The sequence below is a fragment of the Sciurus carolinensis genome, chromosome 5 (assembly GCF_902686445.1).
Source record: "Sciurus carolinensis chromosome 5, mSciCar1.2, whole genome shotgun sequence".
Lineage (NCBI taxonomy): Eukaryota > Metazoa > Chordata > Mammalia > Rodentia > Sciuridae > Sciurus > Sciurus carolinensis.
In genome coordinates this window covers 114498083-114525038 of record NC_062217.1, presented here as the reverse complement: position 1 = coordinate 114525038, position 26956 = coordinate 114498083, and the positions used below count along the sequence as shown (strand labels likewise).

The following is a 26956-nucleotide window of genomic DNA, read 5'->3' as shown; positions in this document are numbered from 1 at the left end:
AAACAAAATACTGAATACCTACATATCCTTCACCCACATTCTTCAGCAGTTGTTAACATTTTGTTACATGCTTTCTTTCTAGTTAAAATTTTTTTCCTGAATCATTTGAAAATCAGTGCAAACAGCATAACATTTCTTCCCTGAATGTTTTGGCATGTTTCTCCTAAAATCAAGGACATTTTTCTTCAGAACCATAATATTATCGCATAAAGACATTTATTGTTGATAAAGTATTATCTGATATACAGAACAAATTGCCCCAATTGTCCCTAAAATATTCTTTATAATTTTTTTTTTTTATGTTTGAACTAGGACCTCTGATCACTTAAGTCCTTTGTTTCCTTTTATCTAAAGTGTGCTCTTCACACTTTGTTTTGATCTTTCATGACATTGCTATTTTTTTAAAAGTTCAGTTCAATTTTTCTCTTGTATGTGACTAATTGTTTCACCAGATTTAGGTTAAATATTTTTGGCAATTGTTCTACCATATGTGATTATGTCAAACTTGATTTGTACTAGATAACTAGATAGTAAAAATGCAATCTTATCATTTTCCTTTTTACATGTTTTACCATAGAGTATAAATAGTCATAAACCAAATTAAAATTTAATCTAAACAAATATTTTTTCATATTTTTATTGATACATTATAATTACACATAATAGTGGGAGTCATTGTTACATATTTGTACATGCACATGATGTAACAATATAACTTGGTCAATATAATTTCCCAGTATTTCCCCTCCTGTCCTCCCTCCCCTGTTCTCTTTCCTCTATTCCAGTGGTCCTTCTCTGCTTTCATGAGACCCCCGCCTCCCCACCTTTCTTTCCTTTATCTTCTTTAGTTTCCACATATAAGAGAAAACATAGGATCTTTGATCTTCTGAGTTTGGCTTATTCTATCCTCTTTCCTGCAGATGACAGTTTCATTCTTATGACTGAATAAAATTCCATTGTGTACATGTACCACATATTCTTTATCCATTCATTTATTGAAGGACCTAGGCTGGTTCCATAGTTTGGCTATTGTGAATTAGGCTACTATAAACATGGGTATGCATGTATTTTTATAATATACTGACTTTAGTTTTTTAGGGTAAATCTTGAGGAGTTACTAGCTGAGTCATATGGTAGTTCCCTTCTTAGTCTTTTGAGGAACCTCCATACTTATTTCCATAGTGGTTGTACTAGTTTACAGTCCTGCTAACAGTGTAAAAGTGTTCTTTTTCCTACATCCTCTCCAGCATTTATTGTTTATATTCTTGATGGCTGCCATTTTAACGAGTGAGATGAAATTTCAGTGTGGTTTTCATTTGCATTTCCCTAAATGCTAAAGATGTTGAACATTTTTTTCATATATTTGTTAGCCATTTGTATTTTTTCTTTTGAAAGGTGCTATTTAGTTTATTAGCCCATTTATCAAATTGGTTATTTGTTTTTCCAGTGTTAAGTTTTTTGAGTTCTTTAATATTCCAGATATTAATTCTCTGTCAGAAGAGTAGCCAGAAAAGACTTTCTCCCAGTCTGTAGGTTCTTTCTTCATATTCTTAATTAAGCAAATAATGTTTTTAAAGTTATTTACTTTATTTGAAGAAAGTCTTCAGGGTATTTAACTTGCCTTATCTTAACCCTTTAAGGTAGACAAAGCAGGTATGTTATTTCTGTTTCACAAGTGAAGAAACAGACATGGAAATCAGATAGAACTTGCCAAACTAGTAAGGAAAATTAGATGACTCACTCTTTTCCTAATGGGTAGGGGAAAATAAGATAAAAATTCATTGTCTGTTTTTTAGTTCCTCATAGACATACTGCTAGACTACATTTAGAAGACAAAATTAGACTTTTTCCTGTCTCCACACCCACTCTGAATCAGTTTTAAATGTAAAAAGTATCTCTGAAATGAGCTTGAAGCTACAGTTGACCTACAAATGGCTTAGGCATGTATTGTATCTTTACCATTTAAATTTAGGAAGAAATTTATAATGAAACCCCTCTGATTATAGCCAGTGCATCTGTTATTTCCTAAATTAAGGATGCAGTTCCACAAGAACTGTAACAGTGTTTACATGGCCTGAGTGAATTGACCTTTTTTAGTTGATTTACTTTTCCTAATGGTAACAAAAGCTGATGACCAGGAGACTGATGGTATTCTATAATCAGGCCATTCTTACAATGACAGAAATCAGCATAGACATTCCAGTGCTTGTTCCATAATTGACCATTATGTACTCACAGAAAAATTATTAAGCTAGTAATTAGTATAGATTTAGCCTTAGACTTGGGGGCAACATGGATCATATTTGATCCTGAAGACTAATAACTCAAATGTTTCTTCCCATTGTACTTAACAATGTACAAAAGAGAGTTTTATAAAGTATAAAAGAGAATTTTGAAAGTTAAATAAGAGGTAAGAGTTAAGGTTAGAAAGATCAATGTAATTTAATTGTTGGTCTCAAAGTTGAAACCAATGGCAAAATTCTCCCTTTTTCAGTTTTAAAGTTTTGTTATCTTAATTTTCCCTGGAGCTGATTCCTGTTATTTTTCTCTGTAGAAACTTTCCTTTGCAGTTCCTACTTTTACTTCAGTTCCTGCTTCCTTTGAACCTTTGGGAGTGAAAAATAAAAAAGAAAGAAAGAAAGAAGGAAGGAAAGGAAGAAAGAAATTCGTTACTTTAAAGTAATTTTTATTTTTCTGAGCTTACAAAATGATCCAAATATACAGAAAAGTTGAAAAAATATTATAATGATCACCATATACTGGTCTTCTTGTTACTTGTATCTTTATTTTTTTCTGATCCATTTAAATATAAGACATCAGCATAGTGATACTTCATCCCTGAATACTTTAGGTATATATAATTATAGTGCTATTATAACAACTAAGAAAGTCAGTTTCTTATGTCATGTAATATCTAGACCATTCAGATTTTCTCAGTGTCCCCAAAATGTCCTTTCAGTTTGTGTTTTCAATCTAGGACTGTTCATTGATTATGTATCTTCTGTAGTTATTCTAAACTATAAATGAGGTCTGGAGGCTTGATTATGTTCAATTTAAGTCTTTTTTGCTAGAGTTTTAACATGCTTTGTGAAGGATTCTATTAGGAGGCACATGATGTCAAGTTGTCTCACTACTGATAATTTCATCTCATCTGCGTATAAGTTATCTTTCCTCTTTAACAGTAGTCATTGAGGTGTTACTTTGGCACTATGTGGATATCTTTGTTGTGCAACAGTATTGACGTAATGGTTTTCTGTGATTTTCCTAACCTGTAACTGGTTATAATATTGGAAATTCCACATGATTTTCCCATATTTTCCTTCCTTCTCCATATTAGTTGGCATTCTTTTGTAAAGAATTGACTAGGGATGGATCCCTTCTGAGAAGGTAGGATGATAAATCTTAATACTTTAATTACTAATTTACAGTAAGGAATTAGTGTCATATATTGGTATTGTACTGATGTTGTTAATATAGTATAGGAGTTGGTATTGCCACTTCTATGAGTAGCAAATGAGTATTCTCTTCTTCCTTCTCCTACCTCTACTCTCTCTTATGTGATAAACTGAGGTTTTGTATCTGGTCAATGTTTTTAATTACTTGGTTTTAAATTACAAAGGTAGAAATTTTAATTGTTTTGCTTTCTTTGGAAATGTCCAGGGGACACATGCTGTTAGTGTATTGTTAAATAAACAGTGGATATTTGATACATGCCAGTTTGGTAACTTTTTATATGTAGCAGGTAAAGACCAAATAAAAAATATTAAGATGTGTTTTGCTTTTGTTTTCAGTTTATTTTCAGTGCTGAATCTCTACATTTTTTAAGCTTAATAATTTAAACATAAATACAAGTCAAATTTTTCTTGCCTGATTTAGAAAATAATAATTTTGTATAATGCTACTTTACAAATTATGTGAAAACTGCTAAAGTATACAAATAATAGTACTATTATTTCGATCACAGAATCTGTTCTCTAACCATAATTCTTGTCCTTCTAAATGGCATTTCCTAGAAGGCTATGTCAGTTCATTAATTTTCATAGGGAGCCATCTGTGGAAATAGTCACATTAAGGGAAGAAAAGCCTAAAAGCTGTTTCCCTCCCCTTTTCAATCCAAATTTGAAAGGGTGATTTACTTCAAAGTGATTGCTTCAACTTCAAAAAACTTCACTATGAATGTTGTTGAGCAAGACATTCTCTATAACAGGTACTTAACTGAATCTCCTCCACATTGTAGAAAGCATTTTATTAAGCCAAAGCTTTATCCATTGCCAATGGTGTGGGGGTGGGATAGCAAAGAAGTATGGTCTTTGAGATCAATAGTCTTTTCTTGATTTAAATACTATGCATCATTCATTTTCATGTTGTAGTCTGTATTAAGCAAATCAATAACACTGTTTGACATCATAGAACTTCACATTATTTTTAGCTATTGTATTTTTCATGGACCCCTGAAAGAGAAGTTACTATGAAGCACATGGTTATTTTTTTTTCCATTTATGTTAGTGTTCTTAATACTTGAACATTACCAAGTATTCACATTGTCCTTTATTAAATATAGCAAAATTACTTCTAAAACACCCTTTTCTTTAGGAATTTACAGCTGATATTATCATAGATTGAAAATAATTTTATCAAATTGCTAGTGATCACATCTAATACTTGGTTTAATTTATGGCTATGCTTTATACAGTTTAAGTACTCCTGTCATTTATTGTAAAGATGTGAATTTTTTTGTCACTAGAGTATGTATAAGCTCCGAAGCTTGTTTTAAACAGCAAATTTATTTGTTTTCACTCCTGATTAAGAGGACTTTATACCAAGCACCTTTCAAAGAACTCATTTGTCTTCACATGTTTGTGAGGCAGGTGTGAACTACTATCTACATTACAGAGATTACAGAGACCCACACACAAAAAAGTCATTAGTAGATTTACTTGATTTTTTTAATTTACAGTTTTAATTTTTTTTAATTTTCAAGATAGTTTATATAGAGAATAGTATAAATGAACCCATGTGTAGCCTTACACATTGCCCCCACTCTAGAATTGTTTTGAAGCACTTCCTAGAGACAGTATTAGTTTAATTGAAAATATCCCAGGTGTGGCAAGAAAAAAATGTGTGTGTGTGTGTGTGTGTGTGTGTGTGTGTGTGTATAGTCAGTCATATATGGTTAATATATCACTAAATTCCTATTGCAAATTTTTTCAACAGTATTTTGAATCAGGATCCCATACATTTCAGTTGATTAGATTTTTTTAGTCTCTTGGTTCTTGTTCCTTTCTCTCTTTCTTTGTCATGCATGTGTTCATGTACACAAATACATATGCATACACACATACATACCATTTATTTATTGAAGAAATTGAATTATTTATCCTACAGGTTTTTTTATAATGTAAATTTTGCTGATTGAATTTCTGGGTTGCCTTTTTTTCTTCTACATTTGGATCATACTCTGGTTTGTTGGTTAGTTGTTAAGATATTTTAGAAAGTGTTATGTGCTTTTATTAGGACGTATAGAATATGTTTGGGTCTTCCACTTATTTTAACATCTACTGATGAGCATTCCTTAGATTATTTATTTTATTAGGGATTGCAAACTGACAATATTTTAACAATTCTTCATTATCAGGTGGGGATACCTCTATGTCATCTATTGTTTAGTCACCCTGAGGTACAGTTCTTATAGAAAAGACAGAATAAGTGTTTGATTTTCTTTCTTTTTATCTATTTATATGTAAGTTCCCAAAACAATGAGATGGTTACTTTTCATCCTTTAAAGGTGACCGGTCAGTTAGTATATAAATACTGTTATGACTTTATGGGTTCAAATATATATTCAGTATTCAAATATAGTTCATTTATACTATTCTCTATATAAATTTATAGATTCAAAGACAGTCCATGACCAATGTTATTCTTATTGATGCTTTAATTGTCCATGCTTGACTAATGTAATCCTTCTCAAGTTAGCTCTTGAGTGCTTTTGATACAACCATAGTAACCTTTGATTTCTGTTAGCAGAAGATGTTCCAAAATCATCTTCTTTACATTTTCTGGATCCAGTCTGGTAATTGGCCATTTCTTCAAATAGCACTGATTCCTCTTTATAGGAAAAGATATTTAGACCATAATCCGGTACAGATATAGACTTTTTAAAAGTCCTGTAGTCAAAAGTAAAATAATAAATGATTTATAAATCTAGTCCTGATCTAGTAATTTTTCGTTTACCCAGAAATGGAAAGGTGAGCAGCAATTTTAATTTCAAGTAATGAAAACCTTGAAGGAAACTTTCTTTAACTTTGGAGTTTATGTTCTTGTTACAAAATTGACTTCTCATATTGTTTTTATGACCTTCACTTGACCTTCTCTGGATACTGCCACCATCTTATGCAGAGAAAGATTGCAGTTACGTATGTGCTGATTGACAAGAGTAAAGTCAGCTATCAATTAAAATTTTACAGTAATTAATCTCAGATCCATCTACAAATCAATGAAAGTTTAGTACCAGTTCTCACAAATCAATTGAAAGGTTTGGGATTATCAAAAGCAAGACAAGAAACTCAGGTCTCGCATAGAACACTTATCTCCTAAAGGATGTTTCCTTATCTGTAAATTAAAGAGTTGGATTAGAATTGTTTCTAGGATCTGAGTCTATTAATGAAAAATTTCTTTTATCGTTATCTGGATTGTTCTTTTCCTGTTTTTTCTTTTATTCATCAAATTTTTTTTAGCCATTTATTGGGTGCAAAGCAGTATTTTAGGTGGTAGTACATATACCAAGGGGGAGAAAGTCCCAATTTGCTTACTTTCAGACTCCACTAAGAAGAGATACTTCCCTCCTCTACCCATTACATGATTACATGAGTCCATAATGAGCCCTTGTAAAATACACCTTAGTATTTTCTAATCACTTTCCCTTCTCAGAAGAGAAGACCTGAGCACTATTATTGATATTTGCCTCTACTTAAAAACAGCTTGCATTAACTTTCTAATGTTAAGAAACTCTACTTGTTCTAATCACTTTCCCTTCAATGAGTAATTTTTAGTATAAAATGTTTCCTATTTGTTAAATTATTTGAGTGATAAAATACAGAAGTTTATTCAGAATTTTGCATTTCATTTGCACCTTTTGAAAATCTCTCATGTTTAAAAATGTAGTGGTATTTATGGTTACCAGAATTAATGGAGTATATAGTATTTATCTGTACATCCTTGTGTTTTATTTTTCTAGGAGGATATACATGATCTACTTCATCACATTTTTTACATAGCAGATTCATTTTGGCCAAAATATAAACATTAATTTACAAAATTACATGTTTCTTTTTTTAAAAGTTGAATTTATTTTAATCCCATATACAAAAAATAGTAATAACTTTGCATTAAAATGAAATTGAGTGGAAGGAAGCACAATTTCAGTAAAAAAAGAATACTTATTTTTTTAATAGAAACAATAGGTTTTTCCCTCCACTATGATTCAGCTTTCATTTAGTCTGATAGAATTCTTCCCTGAGCTTAATTTGTTCTCTGCTAATTATAATAAACTTTTTTATTGGTTCTTTTTAGTTATATTTAACATTAAGCTTCATTTTGACATAATTATAAAAGCATTTAATATAATTTATTCTAATCCAGCCCCTAGTACTTCTTTCCCTCCCGTCCTCTCTCCCCTGTTCCCTTCCCTCTCCTCTACTGATCTTTCTGCTATTTACATATATATATATATGTGAGTGTGTGTGTGTGTGGTGTGTGTGTGTTGTACATATATATAGTGTAATTAGTGTCTGTGAATGTACATGATGTTGAGATTCCCTGTGGTATATTCATATATGTACATAGGAAACTTAGATCAGATTCATTCCACTGTCTTTCCCTATCCTATCCCTCCTCCCCTTCCCTTCATTCCCCTTTGTATAGTCCACAGGATGGTCTTCTATTTTTTAATAAACTTATTTTTAAAGAGATTGATTAGGTGCATATTTTCAGCTTGCAAGGATACCATTTAGGATAGCTTATTTTACATTGTATAAATAATTACATAAAGATAATTTACAAAGTGTATTACCAAGGCATAGAAGCGTACAACATCCATTACAATAAATTAAGATGCTAGCCATAAGTTCCATTACAGTCCTCTAAAGACATTTCAACATTCCTAGATTTCTACAATGACAGGATAGACTGACTCTAAGAGGGTTACCAATCCTTACATTTTGTAACACACTAAAGGTTCAAAATTATGTTGCTTCTGTATACAGCATCTATTTGCCTATGTGGTTTTAAATAAGAATTAATTTCTTCAGAAAAGACCTTCTTCTGTGGTGTACACATAGTGTTTACCTGTCTGTATTAACCCATTTTTCAGGGAATGAATAGCTTTTCTCCTAACTGCTACTTCTCTAATACCCACATAAATATCATTGTGTGTGTATGTGGGTTTTGGTTGTGACTGTACATGCTGTCTTTCTTCACTTTATACTCAGTGAAGAATTTCTTCCCACTCTTAATCTGCTTTTGTAACTGGCAGCCAAAATAGTTTTCTACATACATTATTGTAGGCTTAACCATGTTTTTCTAGTACTGTTCTAGACAGTAGCCACTAGCCCCTTGTGGCTGTTGGGCACTTAAAATGTGACTGTTCTGAATTGAGATATGCTATTGAGTATAAAATACAACCTAGATTTTGAAAACTAAGGATGAGAAATAATATAAAACATCTCAATTTTTAAATCAATCACATGTTAAAAGGGCAATAGAATATGTTGGGGTATGTAAAATAAACTATTAAAATTAATTTCATCAGTTTCTACTTTTTAAAACATGGTTTCTAGAAATTATAAATTACATATGTGGGTGACATGTATTTCTCCAGGACAGCGCTGTTCTGGAATAATGTAAAACTAGTCACTAGTCTGGCAGGCAGCCAGATCCCTATCTTTGTATTATAGATAACTCTACTCTAGACTTACTCCCCAAAATTTCTTGGTCTAAAGTGTATGTAGTTTCTAGCTTGCCTTGTGGCAGGCCATGCCTTGGAAGTAGACTTTTTTCTTCTACATGTAGTGTAGTGTCATCATAATGTCATACCTCATACCATTTAGAAAAAAGGTTTAGACTATAACATGAATGAAATCATTGGCTTTGTGGTAGAGTGTTGAATTCAGCATTTAAAAAATAATTTTAACATTATAAGAGTTATATTAGCTTATGGATCTTTGGCTATGAGCTATGTAAATGAATATTACATGTGAAATGAACTTTAAGAGGAATACCTAACTGTTTGTGTTGCAGTAAACACTAAGTTATGGCTTTACTGCTTTAACAGATAACCCTATAATATGTATGAATATTAGAATAGGAAACATTCTACTGATACTTTACTGATTCAGTTTTATTACTGTTGGAAATACAGTTACCATATAATCCACATTAAAGTTATGACATGCTGTACTTGTTTTATTGCAGATTTTAAGATGTATATAAAGACAGCAAACTCCCACTTAAACTGAGATCAAAACAGAGGTATGTTTTAATCTTGTGTAATTTAGTGTAAGTGCTATATGTAGCATACTTTGAAACATTACTCAGTTTTTTTAATATAAACATTCTTTTTAGAAACCTTCTAGATTTGAGTTTGAATATTGAAAATTCCCAAATGACATATTTTAAATTTCAAATGATCAGCACTATTTTTATAATTATATCCTGTATAATATGGTAGCTAAGCAATAAAACATTTGTTTGATCATTACAGAAATATTCTCTTATAAAACACCAGTTTTGTTCTAATTTTTAGGAAACCAGAATTCGTGCAATGGATAAAGATGCCAAGAAAAGAATTCATAATTTCTCTGTCATCAACCCTATTGCTGGACAAGCTATAACTCATGTTTTTGCAGTTGACTGTAAAGAAGATCTTCACAAGTGGATGGAAGCCTTCTGGCAGCATTTCTTGATCTTAGTAAGTAGATATTTGGAATCTCCTAGTATATTCGTGTGACCTGAAAGGTTACACACAGCAATCTAAATATTAAAATTATAATTTTAGAATTTGGAACAAGAATTTTTTGTGATTTTAGAAAAAACGGTAGTATGTCATGAATGCACTGATGCATTTTTCTCTCAATCTCTTTCCAATGCCTGACTATTATATAGTATACCTTTGAATTCTTAGCATACCTTTCTCATACTTTTAAGGTCCTTTGATCCCTAAAACAACCAGACCACGTTTTTCTCAAAATATTAGATTTTTACTGCTTAAGGCAATGTATTTGATCCAAGGGATAAGAAGCCATTTGAGGAACAAAAACTTTTCCAGGATAATGATGATCCTAAAATATTGAAATGTTCAGAAGGAGCCTCATTTTTATGTAACCTTCTGTTAACTCCAGATTTGTTACAATATCATCTTGGACATCATCCAGAGACTTTTTTTTTTAAACCACATATGATTTTTCATCTCAATAATACAGTCAAGTCAGTGTGATTGTATTGTAATGGAATTCTAGTGTGTAAACTGTATGAGGTTCTAATATTCTCAATGTAAGGAAGAGTTTTACCAACAGGAAAATATTGAAATTATGGCAACTCTTTATCTTTAGACAATAAATTCAACAGTATATTTATTATCTTTAATTTTATGTTGAAATCTAGAATGTTGATGATGACTTTCAGATCTAACTACTAATCTATTAAATTCAACTAGTAATTTGTGTCTATAGAATGCTGTTTTGTACAGATGCAAAGTAGAGTCATTTCCAAACATTGGAAAGTTATTTTTATAACTCAGAAATAATACTAGAGACATTTTAGGAATTATTTTCTAAAATACTATAAAGAGCTAGTATCACAGTCTTCAGGTTAATTTCTCAGGCCTCCTCTGATCTATAACTTTATTGAATATTATAGTGAAGGTTGGAAAGGAGGCAAGAAAGGGAACTAAATTTATTGATTTCTTTCCCAAGTACTTGATAGCTTCATTTATTTCTCATGATACCCCCATCAGGTGGAAGTTATTTCACTCTGTTCCGCAGCTGGGAAAACTGCACTAAAGAAGTTTCTGGTTCACTCTATTGAACTAGAGAATTCTCTAGATGGTCTTCATGGATTTGTTAGGACTTGTTTTCCTTAAGTACCATTCTAGGCATTCAAAAAATATTTAAATATTTGTTCCATCTCCATCAGCTTGTACTAGATTGCTTTAGTTGAAAACTTCAGCAGATCTTTAATGTGTAACTCAAATTGTAACCTCCTTTCTTTTGTTGATTGTAGCTTAATTTTAAATGTCTTAAGTGCTCCAATTTAAAAAGTAGGTCTTTAAAAAGGCTATATTATTTGTAGAAACAATTCTGATATTTTTCACTTTTCTATGTGCATAGAAACAGAAAGGAGGGGTATATGGAGGTAATAATGTCAAATAGTAATCTATTGACTACTGTTAGAGAATGGTCTCATTTTCTAGATTATTTGAAGTAATTTATCTTGTTAAAATGGAGATTTGGAACAATAAAGAATTTATGACATTTTTCAACTATCAAATTAATAAGAAAGTGATGACAACTTGGTTCTCAGGTCTATTTCTTTGGTATTTATTGCTTTTTAGGGTAAAAACCGCCAATCTATGTAATTGTATTTTGGTGTTTTTGTTTTGTTTTTATAGTACTGGAGGTTGAATACAGTGTACTCTGCCACTTAAATGCATCCTCAGTCCTTTTTATTTTTTATTTTGAGACAGGGTCTCACTCAGTTGCCCAGGTTGGCCCTGAACTTGTGATCCTCTTTCCTCTCAAGACACTGTATAAGCATGCTCCACTAGACCAAGCAATTTATGTAATTTTAAAGTGCAAATGTTTTTACACTTATACTTTGAAATTCAATGTGAATAGTGCTATGAAACAAAGTTGGAAGTGTTTATACTCCTAAATATTGACTTTTACTTTATAATAATTGTTTTCCCAATGAAAACCATAGCCTCTTATGATCTTGGTTGAAACATGGTATTTAGAATAAAGTAGAGGAAAATATCTAGAGCAGAAGAAAATAAAAAGAATTTAATATTTGGAGCAAATTTCAGTTCTTTGGCCCCACTTAAGAGCATGAAACTGGGAGAGTAAGATAGTTAGGATTCATGAGGAAATTGTGATGGAAATAGGTCTGGAGAAGAATAATTACTTCAAGGAGGTTAGGAGACAAAGGGGTTACAGTTGTTATTTTTAACATTTGAGAGTTAACAAACATATGAAAAAGGAATAACACTTGTTCTGGATGGTTAACAGGTAGAACTAGGAATGATGGATCAAAGATACAGAAAGTTAAAATAGAGTTGGAACATGAAAATTTTTCAAATATTAAGAATATAAATATTGAGTTACATTAGCAGCTTAGATAATAGATCATTTTGACTGGGAACATTATGACAATAAATAATGTGGGAAACATCTTTAGTAAATAGATTGTTGTGTGAACAGAACATATCCATTTAACATTTCATATTGGACCTCTGTTTTCCTGCTAGCATATTGGCTATCTATATCTATGCATACACATTTATTCACTGGCACAATAAGTGTTTCAATTGTAAAGTCTTGACCAGTGAACATACTACATTTGTACGTCTGACATTCAATACACGTGGGATAATGTGGCGTTATATTCCAATTTTCAACATGATTAATATTCTGCTACTGGTTTAACAATGAAATGCTTTCATCTATCAATATACAGAAAATACTATACTTTATAATAATTTGTCTAAGAATGTGACAGAGAAATATTTTCCAGTTTAAAGTGAATCATTATTTTCCCATTAGATAAGGGCTTTTTTTTTTTTTTTTTTTTTTTTTTGCTACCAAGGAGAAAAAACTGTTTTTTATGTATTTTTTTAAAAAAGGAAGTCGGGGGAGGAATAAGTTGTCAGATCTCAGATCCTACTGGATTTAAATTTTAGAGAGCAAACTTTGAAGCCTTGTAGTCAGGAATTTATTCCTCTTCAAGTTGTTACGTGGGTTATTTTGAAATTTTTACCATATTCTGTACTTAGCATCATAATAAAACATATTGAAAGGCTTTTTTATATTTCTTAGCTAGTTAAGATAATGGATTTTAAATTTATGCACACATTCTCATTTCGCCACGGCAGTACATTCAACTAGAAACAATCAAAATGAATAGATAATTTGACTAAACATGGAATGTGTTTTAATTTTTAAGCTATGGAAAACAACCAAGTTGGATATTGAAAAAAGAAAAAGAAATATAGAGCAGGATTCAGTCTTAATAAAAAGACATATAGATGATTACATTTAGGTTTCTACTTGTGTAAGATATAAGAATCCTCAATAGTTTTTATAATCTTAATATATAGGCACATAGTATCTAGCACAGTTGCTGTGCAGCATGCAGGTACACAATAAATTTGGAAAAGTCAATTTTTATAGTTAATTTTCTTATAATTTATGAAAATTTTGTCAAATTAGTGAAACAAAAGAAAAATTAATAATGTTCATACTTTAAATTTTTAACTCAATAGTTGAAACACCTTACCCAAGAGTATTGTTTTTCTCTTATTCTGAATACCTAATGGAATAATTTAAAGTGCCTTTCCTTAAAACAAATTAGACTCAGAATTTTATTGTATGATATTTCCTTATAGTAAAGGTTTTTATATACTTTTATTTAAATGAAAACACAATGTTCGTCTAGAGCTAGATGACTTTGAAAAAGAGATAGTAGTTAGATAAGTCTTATTTCTTAATTAAAATTTTCAAATTAAAAATATTTTTGAGAACTCTCATACCTTGCCTTTTTTTCATCCTTTCTTTTAGGCAATTATGTTTCAGTTGATTTTTACCTTTCAGCTATCTTGAATACTAGATGTATTAAATTAATATTTAAAAGAAGAGAACCTGAACAAACTTTTGCCATGAATAGAAATTTTAAAATTATTATTGGCCATTTACTGAAATGGTCTAGTATCTAATAGCCTAGAGATCTATAATCTCTATAATAAAACTTTATTTTTTAAATAGATTACCTTTATGTATAGTATGAGACTTTGAAAGTATGGGTGGTACTAGGCTTTTCAGCAAGGTTTCTTAAGGCAATGCTTTATTTATAGATTCACCGTTATTTTTCAAACAAAAGCATGTTAATAGCTGTTAAAAATGAAATAAATATCTTCACATTTATGTTTTAAACTAGCCTGCCTTTTTCTTATTTTCTTAGGCCAATGGAAGCACTGTTGTGAAGAACTTATGAAAATTGAGATTATGTCACCACGGAAACCACCTTTGTTCTTGACAAAAGAGGCAACCTCAGTGTACCATGATATGAGTAAGTGGGGTTTGTCTTTTCTAAGCTACAGGATAACAAAACAACATTGTCTGTACACAAGCAGCTTATTCTACTGACATTAAAATTCTAAAATTTTGAGGGTACAATCAAAATGAATGAAAAAAGACCATGATTATAGACTAGAGAACTCATGTTTAATAAATGAATTAATACAAAATTAATGAAAACACATTTTTCATAGTTTAAATGCTCAAAACCAAACAAAAATCGTAAAGCTTAAATGAATAAAGGTACAGCAAAAATAAATATTAGCTGGGTAGCTAATAAATTCTAAAACTACAAACTTTAAGATTCTAAAATGTAATCATGTTCAGTAATTTTTTCTGTATTTTATTAAATTCATTTGTAAGTAGTATTAATAGGCTATTAATGAAAGTAAGCTTTCATCTCTGGCTGAAAAAGATTAGTTAAGTCTACTACTCTAGAAAATTTTTAATGTCTTAACTTATTAATATGCCATTTTCCTACACTTTAAAAGGTGTTTATTATCCATGGGGGATTGCCTCCATGAATAGTGTTGTGAACAAGTAAAGTCAACAGCAAATTCTAGTCTAATTTGCCACTAATGTATCTGCATTTGTATATACTTAAAACTGTTTCATTAAAAAATGGTACATTTGGGTTTATACAATTAAAAACATCAGAAATTAATTCAATAGAAGTTATCTCTATTCTCTTATTTTTCCCAAGATTGAAATTTTACACATGAAAATGGTTTGAGAGCTTCATTCTCCCTTCCTGGGTTTTTGATTTGGTGTTTTTTTGTTTGTTTTTTTGTTTTTGTTTTTGTTTTTTGGTTCCTTTTAACAGAGACTTTGTTGGTCTACAGAAAAGAATACAGTCATTCCAGTTTATAGTTCAAGTTTTCCTAGAAGGCAAAATAAGGCTTTAAATCAAAGAAAAGTTACCTAATAAATACTATATATATAGACTTATTTAAAAAAACACTCATATAACTCTATTTTATTTAGGGGTATATTTATACATGTATGTGTATATTATGCTTATTATTAATGTGTACCCTATGTATTTAGAATACACTATGTATTATGTGGATGCCTATGTGTAATATATAATGTATGTTATAGTGCAGTGTACAGTATCCTTGTTTTTGGATTTGTTGATGACAGTTATTTTTACAAGTAAACATTTTATCACTTATCTTACTCTTGAGCTTTTGATAGCAATCATTCATTTGAAAAACTAATAACTTACTTAGGTAGAGTGCATACATCTTTTAAATTTTTCCTATGTGTTTTTTTCTTAAAATTATTCCAGGTATTGATTCACCTATGAAGCTTGAAAGTTTAACTGACATAATACAAAAAAAAATTGAAGAGATGAATGGACAGTTTCTTATTGGTCAGCATGAAGAACCTTCACCACCTCCTTGGGCTTCAGTCTTTGATGGTAATCATAAAATGGTCATCCAGAAAAAGGTAGTGTGCCCTACAAGTGAGCAGTTACATGATGGGAAAGGGAAAAAGAGACGAGCTCCCCTTCCTCCTTCCGATAAACCTCCATTCAGCTTAAAAACACAGAGCAACACAGATCACCTGGTTAAGGACAACTGGGGAGAAGCAAGTCTATCTCGAACCTCACCTTTGGATACCAGACTATCAATCCTAATGCATCACTTACAGAAACCAGTCGCTGCTCCTCGAAAACTTCTTCCTGCCAGGAAAAAGAGTTTAACTGATGGCGAGCACATAGACACTGAAACCAGTTTTAAAGCTAAGCCAGTGCCAGCTCCAAGGCAGAAATCCATCAGAGACATTTTGGACTCTAGATCATGGTTACAGGCACAACTATAGAAAGCCCATACTGTATAAAACATTTAACAAAATCTATAACTGTGAGGCTTAATACAATGGCATAAATAGATTGTCATGTAATTTCATAGGTAAATATGGTAGTGATTTGCATATGTAATTAATCAACTATTTGGTGTAGAAAAACATCTTTATAATGAAGACATGGATTTCTCTTTTACTTCTGAGTTTCAGAATATAAGTGATTTTCCCTGAAGAGTGTAAGAGGCAGTTTCTAGACAATATCCTAATTGTTGGAAGGGTTAATTTATTCCTAAATTAGTACCAGGCAGTGAATAAGCACTAGGCAGAAGAAAGCATTAACATTTCTTTTGGGGAGAGACTGTCTAGTAATTTAAAATGTGTTAAATATGAGCCATATTCTCATTGTGAGAATTTTAATACTAATGGAATGTTTCAAAGGTTTTATTCAAACCACAAATTATAGAATCCACCCAAGAAAATTTTCTTCTTAGCATTCTGGAATTCTCATCTAATGGTTCACTGACTCTCATCTATTGTTTAACTCAATAGTTTATAGGCTTGACCTTTTAAATTCCTGGGATAAATTTTGGAATATTAAATTCTTTGTCTTTAAAGGGAATTTCTAATGTGCTGTTCAAAGTCGTTTCCTTGATGATCCCTGAAATCCTGTTGACATTAATTCTCATAAGTGAAGCATAACATTTATTAGTTTAGAGAAATGGTAGATGAAATGTTCTTTACATCCACTTTTCTGTGTGTGGTGCTAATTTCCATTGTGATTTTAGATTTTCGGGAAGTGAGTGGCTGATTAACACCTTAAAATTTATTTAATACTTATTTAAAAAGCAGATGGTAGATTCAAAAATATCAGAAAAGTTGGCCTTGGTAATAATTTTCAGAATTAATCCTTTTTAAATTTTTAATTAGGTTTCCTTTCTCTAGTAAGGGTTGATGTCTGTTATTGATATTATTCATTAAAAGTCATATTCTTACAATAACAACATTGGAATCATTTCCATAGGAGGTAATTTCCATAGCAACTAATCATAGTGACCCAAACAGGATTATGAAATGAAGTGAGGAATAAATAGCAAGAGGATGAATATCTTCAAGGAACAAAAAAAAATCCATTTTTAAATGCTCCTTGTAAACAAGAGCTGAATGGTTTTTAAAATCTAATCAGAATTTCCAAATAAAAGTTTCCATAAGGTGTCAGCAACAGCACTAAAAATCTCAATTCACACTAAACCTTAAACATTATTGCATGAAGTAAAAATATAAGAATTAAATTACTGCCCTGTGTGTAATCTCTAGAGATCTTTTTAAAGCTAGTAAGAACTCTATTTGGATCAGAACTACATTATTACAAAATAAAATGAACACTTGACCAAAAAAAGCATTAATTTAAATGGAGCCTCTCGTTATTTTTAGATTGCTGAGTCTTTCTTCATTTATAGAGCATGATGTAACTGCCAGGTTACTTTTGTGCTTGCCCAGGATTCTTAGTCAAAATTGGAACTCGGGAAAGTAATGACACAAAAGGTCTCTTGTGATTGGTGACACCGGGACGGACAAGCATTTGAGGAGAAGAAAGCGCTATGTGTTTACCTGATGAAATTCAGATACAATTACATGTATGAAAATCTAAAAAATGGGTTAGTTTATTTTTTCTAACCAGAAGACTCTTACAAAATTTCTGTGGTGGTTGCCATTTCAGTAAATGACATATTTGGAAAGGATATTATTGTTTGAATTTTTTTGTTAATTTTTTAAATCCACACTGCTGTTCTTGACATCTTTTGTGACTATCATTGCCACTAAAATGTTGAGCTAGAAAATGCTGCAGGCTAAATTGTTCTGATACTGGCATCTAAACATTCTTTTTTGTGTCCTTGTTCATGCCTTCTTTTATTATAAGCTAGTATTAAAACTTCCAAATTATAATTTTGTCATTTCTCCTCATGCAAATTATAGCAGGCAAAATTAAAATTGTATAGGAAAGAGAATTTATTCAAAGAGAAATTACCTAGCACTTGTATTTCAGGAACTCCAAATCAGGTCTGAAGTCCTTCCTAAAACTATTTAGGTAAAGCCTAACCAAGGGCCAACCCCCTACCTTACCTCACCCCCACAAATTATTCTGTTTCTGGGGACCCATCTTATTATATGTTATGGAGCCTTTAAGATCCTTTGAAGTCTTCAGCTATGAAGACTTGACCATTGTGTTCATTAAATGATAGTTCACACCCCCTTAAAAGGGGTCGTTGCAATACAAAGTTGGGTGGGTTTTTTTTTTTTCTTCCTGACCCCTCCTACACTCTGCCTCCTCTGCTCCTCCCCCACCTTCCCTCACAATTAAAAAAAAAAAAAAAAAAATCAAAAAATACTGAGTTAAAAACTGTCAGGGAGTTCATCAGAAGTATTTGTTTTCTCATTTCCTGAACCAGAAGTTTATGACAGAGAAATATGCCATGTAATATAAAAGATGTTTCAGATTTTTATGAGCTGGCTTTTCATATTCCTTGTTTGTCCTTTTAATTTGCTTCTTGATGTATGAAGACTATAAACTTAAAGAGTTAGCTGTCAGATCTTGATAATAATATTATAATTAGAGAAACATAATAGAAAGAACAGATATTTTATATTATGATAATTTTGATGATCTGAAGATAATGTCTCAGACAATGACATTTATGTTTCAAGCTCTAAGATATAAATTACTTACAGCAGCATTTAAGATAGTATTATTTTTAATTGCTACAAAGTGATAAATTTTTTATTTTTACATCTTGCCAAGGACAAAGAAGACTTTTTCTTTTTTAATTGTAAATGCACACCTCTTACCTACGGTAAACAGTCTTTCAAAAAAACAACAGACATGCCAACTGTTTCTAAGTTTGTTAAGTCCTCCTTCACGTCTGCAGTGCCCCCTAACTTCTTTCAAATGGATGTGGAAAACCAAATCCATTTTTTATAAACACTTATCTTTACCCTTTAGTATCCTACCAAATTTACCTGGTACTAAAAATAGAAGTTGCCTTGATGTAGAGACAACTCATGTAAGAGGTTAAACAGTCAATTATTTCTTTAGGCTTATGTTCAGCACCTCAGTCACCTACTGTCCTGTGAAGTTAATTAATTCAGCCCAAAATGAAATTATAGGGCAGTTTGGTGCAGTTTATGTTAAATGCACTCTCATGTAATCATCTGTTACCATGAATGAAGAGCAACCAAGATAGATAGAGGTAGAATGCTATACTGTGAAACAGAAGAGAAATGCTTTTGCAGGAAGGAATATTTGTCCCTATGTTAAAAATTTATTAAAATTCATTTTTTTAAAAAAGTGAATTATTGAATAGTAATTAAACTTTAATTGATGACCATTTATGTTCTAATAATTATCTTCATTATTCTATTAAACTATAATATATAGTTGACTTTTGTACTTATATTTCAAGGTATTATTATTCTTAAGTATTTACATGTTCATGTTTAACTTCTTATTGTTAATAATAGTTATATGAAAACTGTTTATTCTGGATTATGCATTTTCATAGTTTAACCTGGCAATAATGTTACTTTTGAGTTTTTAAAAGACAAGATTTCATTTGGAAATATGTTAGGGTATGTTATTTTCTGACATGCTTGTATCTTTAGTATTGTTTATCATTTTTATTCATTAATTAAATGTGGATCAGATTTCCGGATTTGAAAGTATTAATTTTATCACACACTTTTTTTTTTAATACCAAAGGTTTGGTAAAGAGACCTAAGTCATGTAATTCACTCTTCTGTACATTAAAGGAACTGATTCATGAAGACATTTTCTGATAATTTTCCTTAGGTCTGCCCTCTGGGCTAAACTGATAGCAGTAGACATTGTGGTAGAATCAGTTTAATCAGAGAAAAACTTGCAGGAACTGGTACTAATTATTATAAGACTAATACTCTGATTGCCTTGGTATAATTAACATTTATTTAAATGCTTGCATATAATCCTTAACATGTACATACTCTTAAAAATTCACTGATATAACCTAATTTTTAGTTTGTGATCTAAAATCTCCCAAGCGCTTAAGTCACTCTGATAATAAATTAGTTACCTGGTATATCCAGTCACTGTTAGCCACAAGGAGATCCTTATTTTAATTCATCTCCCTCAGTATGCAATTTATTCCCATGGAGCACATCAGAGGGAGGGGAAAACAAATGAGCACTTCTGGCTCAATTGTATTATTTCAGCATTTTATTTCTAAGTGTAGTATGATTAGAAATATTTGATGTTTCTTTTTAGGAAAAAACTTTCTTTTCTCTAAGGAGAGAAGCCTCCTGGAATCATTGTGTGTTAACATTGGTTAACATTGAACAAAATACCTTAAGGTTCAGTTTTAAAAATAAACTATTACAAAAAATATTACAAAAACATTTTTCTCTGAGTATAGAAAAAAATACCAATCCCTACATATTTGATAATTAAGCAAGATCATGGCAAATTTTACTGAAAATTGTATTTTCATTTGTAGCAGTTTGCTTTGGAGAGATATAGTAACCTTAATGCAGCTACTAAAGGAGAAATAGATTGAAAAGTTCTTGTATATAAAATTATGCTGTGTTGCAAGCATGTTTCAAGATTTCAAAATTAATTTTCTTGAAAAAGGATACTTTTCTGTCTTCTAGAGATTGAACTCAGGGCACTCAACCACTCAGCCACATCCCCAGGGTCTCACTGAGTTGCTTAGAGCCTCACTTTGGCTGTGGCTAACTTTGAGCTCTCGACGATACACCTTCCTCAGCCTCCCGAGCCACTGGGATTTGCACACAGCTACTTTTCTGTCTGCTGTCAAAGTATTTTTATGTTCATTTTCTACTCCAAACTAATTTTGTTGATGTGAACAGACACATTTTTGTTGAACTTAGTTAAGAGAAACATTTTAACTTAGCTATAATTTATATCAAAAGGAGAAAAAGTTTTAAGAATTACCCACTTAACCTCCAGTATTAAAATGTGTGTTTTATGTATATGTTTGTTTTATATTCCTTCTTTTGTGCCATGTGTAAGAGAGAGAGATAGACCTTCTAAGCCCTTGCTCTGTTTTCTGCATTTGTCCCCTGCATCACAGATTATCATAAGATTAGCTACTTCACCCAAGACTAGTTGATCATCTCACATTTCTATACATCAGAAGTCTTGGTTGGCTCACATGGAATCTTTGTTTCTGATCTCATAAGACTAAAATCAAGGTGTTAACTAAGCTGGACTTTTTTCTGGAGACTCTTGGAAAAATCCACTTTCCATCTTATTCATTTTTTTAGAGAATTCAGTTCTGTATATTTGTAGGACTGGCTCTTGGCTAGGGGGCACTCTTAGCTCCTAGAGCCACTTTCCATTCCTTGTATGTGACCTTTTCAGTCTTTTAAGCCAGCAGTAGTGCATCTGATCTTCCTTATGCTTCAAGTCTTGACTGTTCTATTTGCTACCGTTGAAGAAAATGCTTTGCTTTTAAAGGGCTCATGTGATGAAATGGGGGATACTTATAGGATGGTCTTTTGATTAATTCGAGATCCAGTTTTAATTACATTTGGAAAGTTCCTTTTGCATGTGATATAATCCCACTGTTACCTCCTCTTACTCATGGGGCAAGAAATATTTATGTGCCATTTTAGAATTCTACCTTTTAGAATTCTACATTTTTCAAAATGAAGGAGCATGTCTTACTGAACTTTTAACCCTGTCATACTGTGATGAAAATGAGTACATTGAACATTTGTTGTGTGTAAGATACTGTGATAAATATTTTATATGAATTAACTTATTTAATAATTTCCATAGCTTTCTATGAGCCCTACCTAACAAATGTTTTCCTGGTCATTCTGCATATTAGATAAGTATGGATTCTGTAGTTAGACCTGGGTTAAATTCTATTTCTGCCAGGACCTAGCTGTGGGGCAAGGCACTTTTTATTTGTTTTGTTTTCTAGTTGTTTGGTTGGTGGCTTTTTGTTGCTTTACCTCATTTGAGGTTTTCTTAAATCTTTAGGGAGAAAACAGTACTTGCCACCTTAGATAGTTGCAATTATTAAATAAGATAATACATCAAACACATAACCCAGTATCTGGTACTTAAACTCTTGCCTTATTTCTACAGTATGGCATGTAATACGTGGGAAAATGCGTAAAAGGAGAGAGGATGTAGCTGATCAAAATATGCCAATGCATATGACTTAAAGTCACTTATAACTCCTCCCATTTTATTTTCTTTTTTCTCATTGTGAGCATGTTAGGGTTATAGTGTATAAAACTTTAGAACATACCTAAAAATATGTCCAAATGCTTACTGCCCACTGAGTCTCAAATCCTATATCTGGCACTGTTGGGGCTTACAAATTAAAAGAACACCCAATTTCAAGAAGCTCACACTCTAGTGGGTGGGACCAAGCATAACAGAGAATACTGAGATTAATTACTACTTGCCTCACCTGCCTCCCATATATTTAGTATAAACCTATCCAGATACATATATTTAAAATAATCTCTATCTCCCATTAAAAAAACAAGTCGTAAAGATGAAAGAATACATAAAGTGGGCAATATCAACGAGTAGACAATCTAACATAATTAAGCATCTAATTTTAAGTGCTATGAGAGATATTAGAACTTTTACAAAGCAATTTTTTAAGTAAGTGAAAAAGGCCTTATTTCTTTTCACTATTAAAATAATGAGTTAAGCAATACAAAATTATATACTACAAATATCTTGCAATCTTGTCAGGACTCATTATACAATTTTTCAAATCTTGTAAGGGTAAGTAAAGTAGGAAACAGCTCATCCCCTGGTTTCTGGAGGTGTTTAATTTTATACCACTCAAAGGGAGTTGAGTAGTCATTGAAGTTGTGGAAAGAAATGGGTTGGTTAGGATACTTGACTGGGCAGAAGTGGAGTGGGCACGTTAAGGCTATACAACAAGTTGACATGATTGAAGCAAATGTCCTGATAGGGAACGATAGGATAGTTGGTCTATATATAGGACCTTAAATGCCAGTTCAGGCAAATAAGGTTAAACTAACAGTTGACTTCAGAACTAGCATTAGCAGGGTTAGTGAAAGGAATACTCAACTTATGAGTTAAGAAAATTGAACTTTTGTTTTTGGATACCACTAACTAGTCATGTACACTTATATGTTATTTATTTACCTGTTTAATTTTCTTAGCAATAAAACAAGGTGGGGATGGCTACTGGTGTTTGTCTCTTTCTGATCCATAGATGCCTATGGCTCCTGAATTGATGCCGCTGGGATGATGTCAAGAAATTGAGCCTCTGGGTCTCTCCTATTCAGCTAGAGCAGCTCTGGATTTTATGTGTTCTCTGTTTTAACCCTACAAGGAAGTATTATAATCTCATTTTATAGAGGAGCAGCTTGAAGGACAGAACAGTTAAGTAACTTGCTCAAGATCTGATAATAACTTGTCAGGGCAGGCTTTGACTCTTATCAGTCATTATTCAGAATGAGTGCTATCATTCTCAATGTACTAGTAGCCTTTAGTAAATGAAATAGCAAAAAAAAAAAAAAAGAGAGAGAGAGAGAGAAAGAACAAGTTGCAAGTTTTGCCAGAAGAGCCTCCAAACACCTTTCCCCTAGTAATGTGGTCCCGTTGTGTATCCCTTTGCATTTAAACCCCAAATCCCTTTAATTCACAATGAGATCCAACCTATGCTATTTTTGCATGACAGTACATGGCCCTGGGTTTAAGGAGCATTTGGGTATATAAACCTGATTCTACCACCAGACTGTGGAAAGTGTTAATAGAGATATGAAGGAGAGGAGAAAATAAATTCCATGTAATGACATCTGGAAAAATTGGAAGAAGTGGTATTTGAGCCAGGTTTTGAAGTATGAGTTGGTCCTCATTAATTTTATTTCTTTAGGTAGAAAGCAAAAGAGGCTAACTTAAACTGAGAAGAAAATAAAAGGTGGAAAAATTTATCAGAAGACTTGAATATTTATGCCTCAAATGTCAGTGCATCTTCTTACATAAAACAAACACTACTAGACATAAAACCCCAGTTCATCCCCGATAAAATAATATTAGGTGATTTCAACATACCTCTCTCATCAATAGATAGGTCATCCAGACAAAACAAAATGCTTCAGACCTGAAAAATACCTATCAATCAAATAAACCTAACAGAATCTATAAATATTTGATGCATCAGCAACAGAACACTTTCTTCTCAGCTATGCATGAAACCTTCTCCAAAATAGACCATATTCCAGGAAGTCTTATCAAATACAAAAAAAATCTAGATAATTCTTTGCATATAATCGGATCATAATGGAGTGAGATTAAAAATCAGTAGCAAAGTAAAAAGAAAAAAAAAAGAAACCACGTTGAAACAGAAACCAGATTGAATGAGGAATGGATCAGAGAAATGAGGGGAGAAATCAAAATTTTTAGAGATAAACAAGTAAAGAGATACAACATATCAAAATTTCTGAGACACTACGAAGGCAGATCTAAGAGAAAAGTTTATACTACTGAGTGCCTACATTAAAAAATATATCCCAAATAAACAAGGCCCTAGAAAAGCAAGATCAAATTCCAAAACTAGTAGGAAACAAGAAATAATTAAAAACAGAGCCAAAATTAATGAAATTTAGAGTTTAAAACAATACAAAGGATCAATGTAATGAAGAGTTTGCTAGTGAAAAAGATAAACAAGCTTGATAAACCCCTCACCAAACTAACCAAAAGAATTAGAGAAGATCCAAAGCAAATTTAGGGATGAAAAAGGAGATACCACCACAGACATTTCTGAAATATGAAGGATCATTAGGGACTATTTTGAAAACTTGTATTTTAAATAAATCAGAAAATCTAGGAGATATTGACAAATTTCTAGACATGTACTACATACCCATGTTAAACCAAGAGGATATAGAAAATATAAACAGACCAACATAAAGGATCATATTGAAGCAGTAATAAAAAGGTTTCCAACAAAGACAAGACCAAGACCAGATGGGTTTGCAATCGGGTTCTACCAAACCTTAATAATTCCAATCTTCCTCAAATTATTCCATAAAATAGAAAGAGAGGGAATACTCCCAAACACATTCTATAAAGCCAGTATCACTCTGGTCCCAAAACCAGATAAAGATACACCAAAGAAGGAAAATTACACACTGATATTTCTGATGAATGTAAACACAAACGTTCTTAATACAATATTAACCAACCACATTGAAGAACACATTAAGAAGATTGAACATCATGATCAAGTCAGTTTCATTCCAGGAATGCAAGGTTGGTTCAACATAAGCAAATCAGTAAATGTAACTTATCACATAAATAAAATCAAGGACAAAATAACTTGATAATCCCTAAATAGATGCATAAGAAGCTTCTGACAAACTAAGCACCCATTCATGTTAAAAATACTGGAAAAACTAGGGATAGAAGGACCATACCTCAAAATCATAAGGCTATATATGAAAAACCCAAAGCTAACATTATACTGAAGCAAAACTGAAAGCATTTCTTCTAAATCAGGAGCAAGAAAAGCATCCACACTTACCACTCCTATTCAGTGCAGTTCTTAAAACTAGCTCGAACAATCAGGCAAAAGAAGGAAATTAAAGGGATACAAATAGGAAAAAAAAATCATTTGTGTGTACTAGCATGATTCTATACTTATAAAACCCAAAATAACTCAAAATAATAATTCAAAGACTTCTAGAACTGATAAATTCAGGAAAGTAGTAGGACACAAAAACAACGTGCAAAAAAATCAGTTGCTTCTCTATATTCTAATAATAAATCTGCTAGAAAGAAATCAGGGAAACAATTTCATTTACAATAGCCTCAAAAGAAAAGGTGTGGGGTTAAACCTATCAAAAGAAGGGAAGGACTTCTGCAATGAAAATTATTGAACATTGAAGAAATTGAAGAAGAACTTAGAAAATGGAAAGACCTCCCATGTTCTTGAATAGGCAAATATCATTAAATGACCACATTATCCCAAGCAATGTACAGATTCAATGTGATATCCATCAAAATCAAAATACAAATGACACTTTTAAGTGACAGATACAAACTTTAATCTTGAAAATAAATCAATGACATTCTTAACTAAAAAAAAAAAAATCCCAAAAATTGTTATGGAAGAATAAAAGACCTGTAACAACCAAATTAATACTGAATGATGCTGGCAGCAGCATCAAAATATCTGATCTCAAATTATATTGCAGGACCATAGTTACAAAAACAGCATGGTATTGCCACAAAAACAGACATGAAGACCATTGGAAAAGAACAAAAGACATAGAGATAAATCAACATTGATATAGTCATCTGATCCTTGAAAAAACTGCCAAAAACATTGGAGAAAAGATATCATTTTTAACAAATGGTGATGGAGAAGCTAGATATATAGGTAGAATGAAAATAGATTCCTCTTACCCTGCACACAAATCTACTCAGTGGATCAATGACCTGGGAATTAGACCAGAAATACTGCAACTGCTAGAAAAAATCATAAGGTCAACACTCCAACACATTGGCACAGTCACCAACTTCCTTAATAAGACTTCTAAAGCTCAAGAAATAAAACCAAGAATCAAAAAGCAGATGACTTCAAATTTAAAAGCTTCTGCATAGCAAACAAAAAGAGTGTGAAGAGAATGGATAGAATGGGAGAAAACCTTTGTCTCCTATTTTTCCAACAGGGAATTAATAACTAGAATATATGTAAAGAAACTCCAGACATTTCTCAAGAGAAGAAATGTGAACAGCCAATAAATAT

General features: G+C 31.7%; 1 protein-coding gene across 1 annotated transcript in view; it reads left to right on the top strand.

Moving 5' to 3' along the window:
• Rtkn2 (rhotekin 2) overlaps window positions 1-24522 on the top strand; it is an 80495-nt gene extending 55973 nt beyond the window's left edge. The window contains 3 exon segments of the mRNA XM_047553497.1: window positions 9803-9971; window positions 14230-14337; window positions 15637-24522. Of these exon segments, the coding sequence (XP_047409453.1) occupies window positions 9803-9971; window positions 14230-14337; window positions 15637-16172 (813 nt within the window). The 3' untranslated portion in view covers window positions 16173-24522.
• The last annotated feature ends 2434 nt before the right edge of the window (window positions 24523-26956 follow it).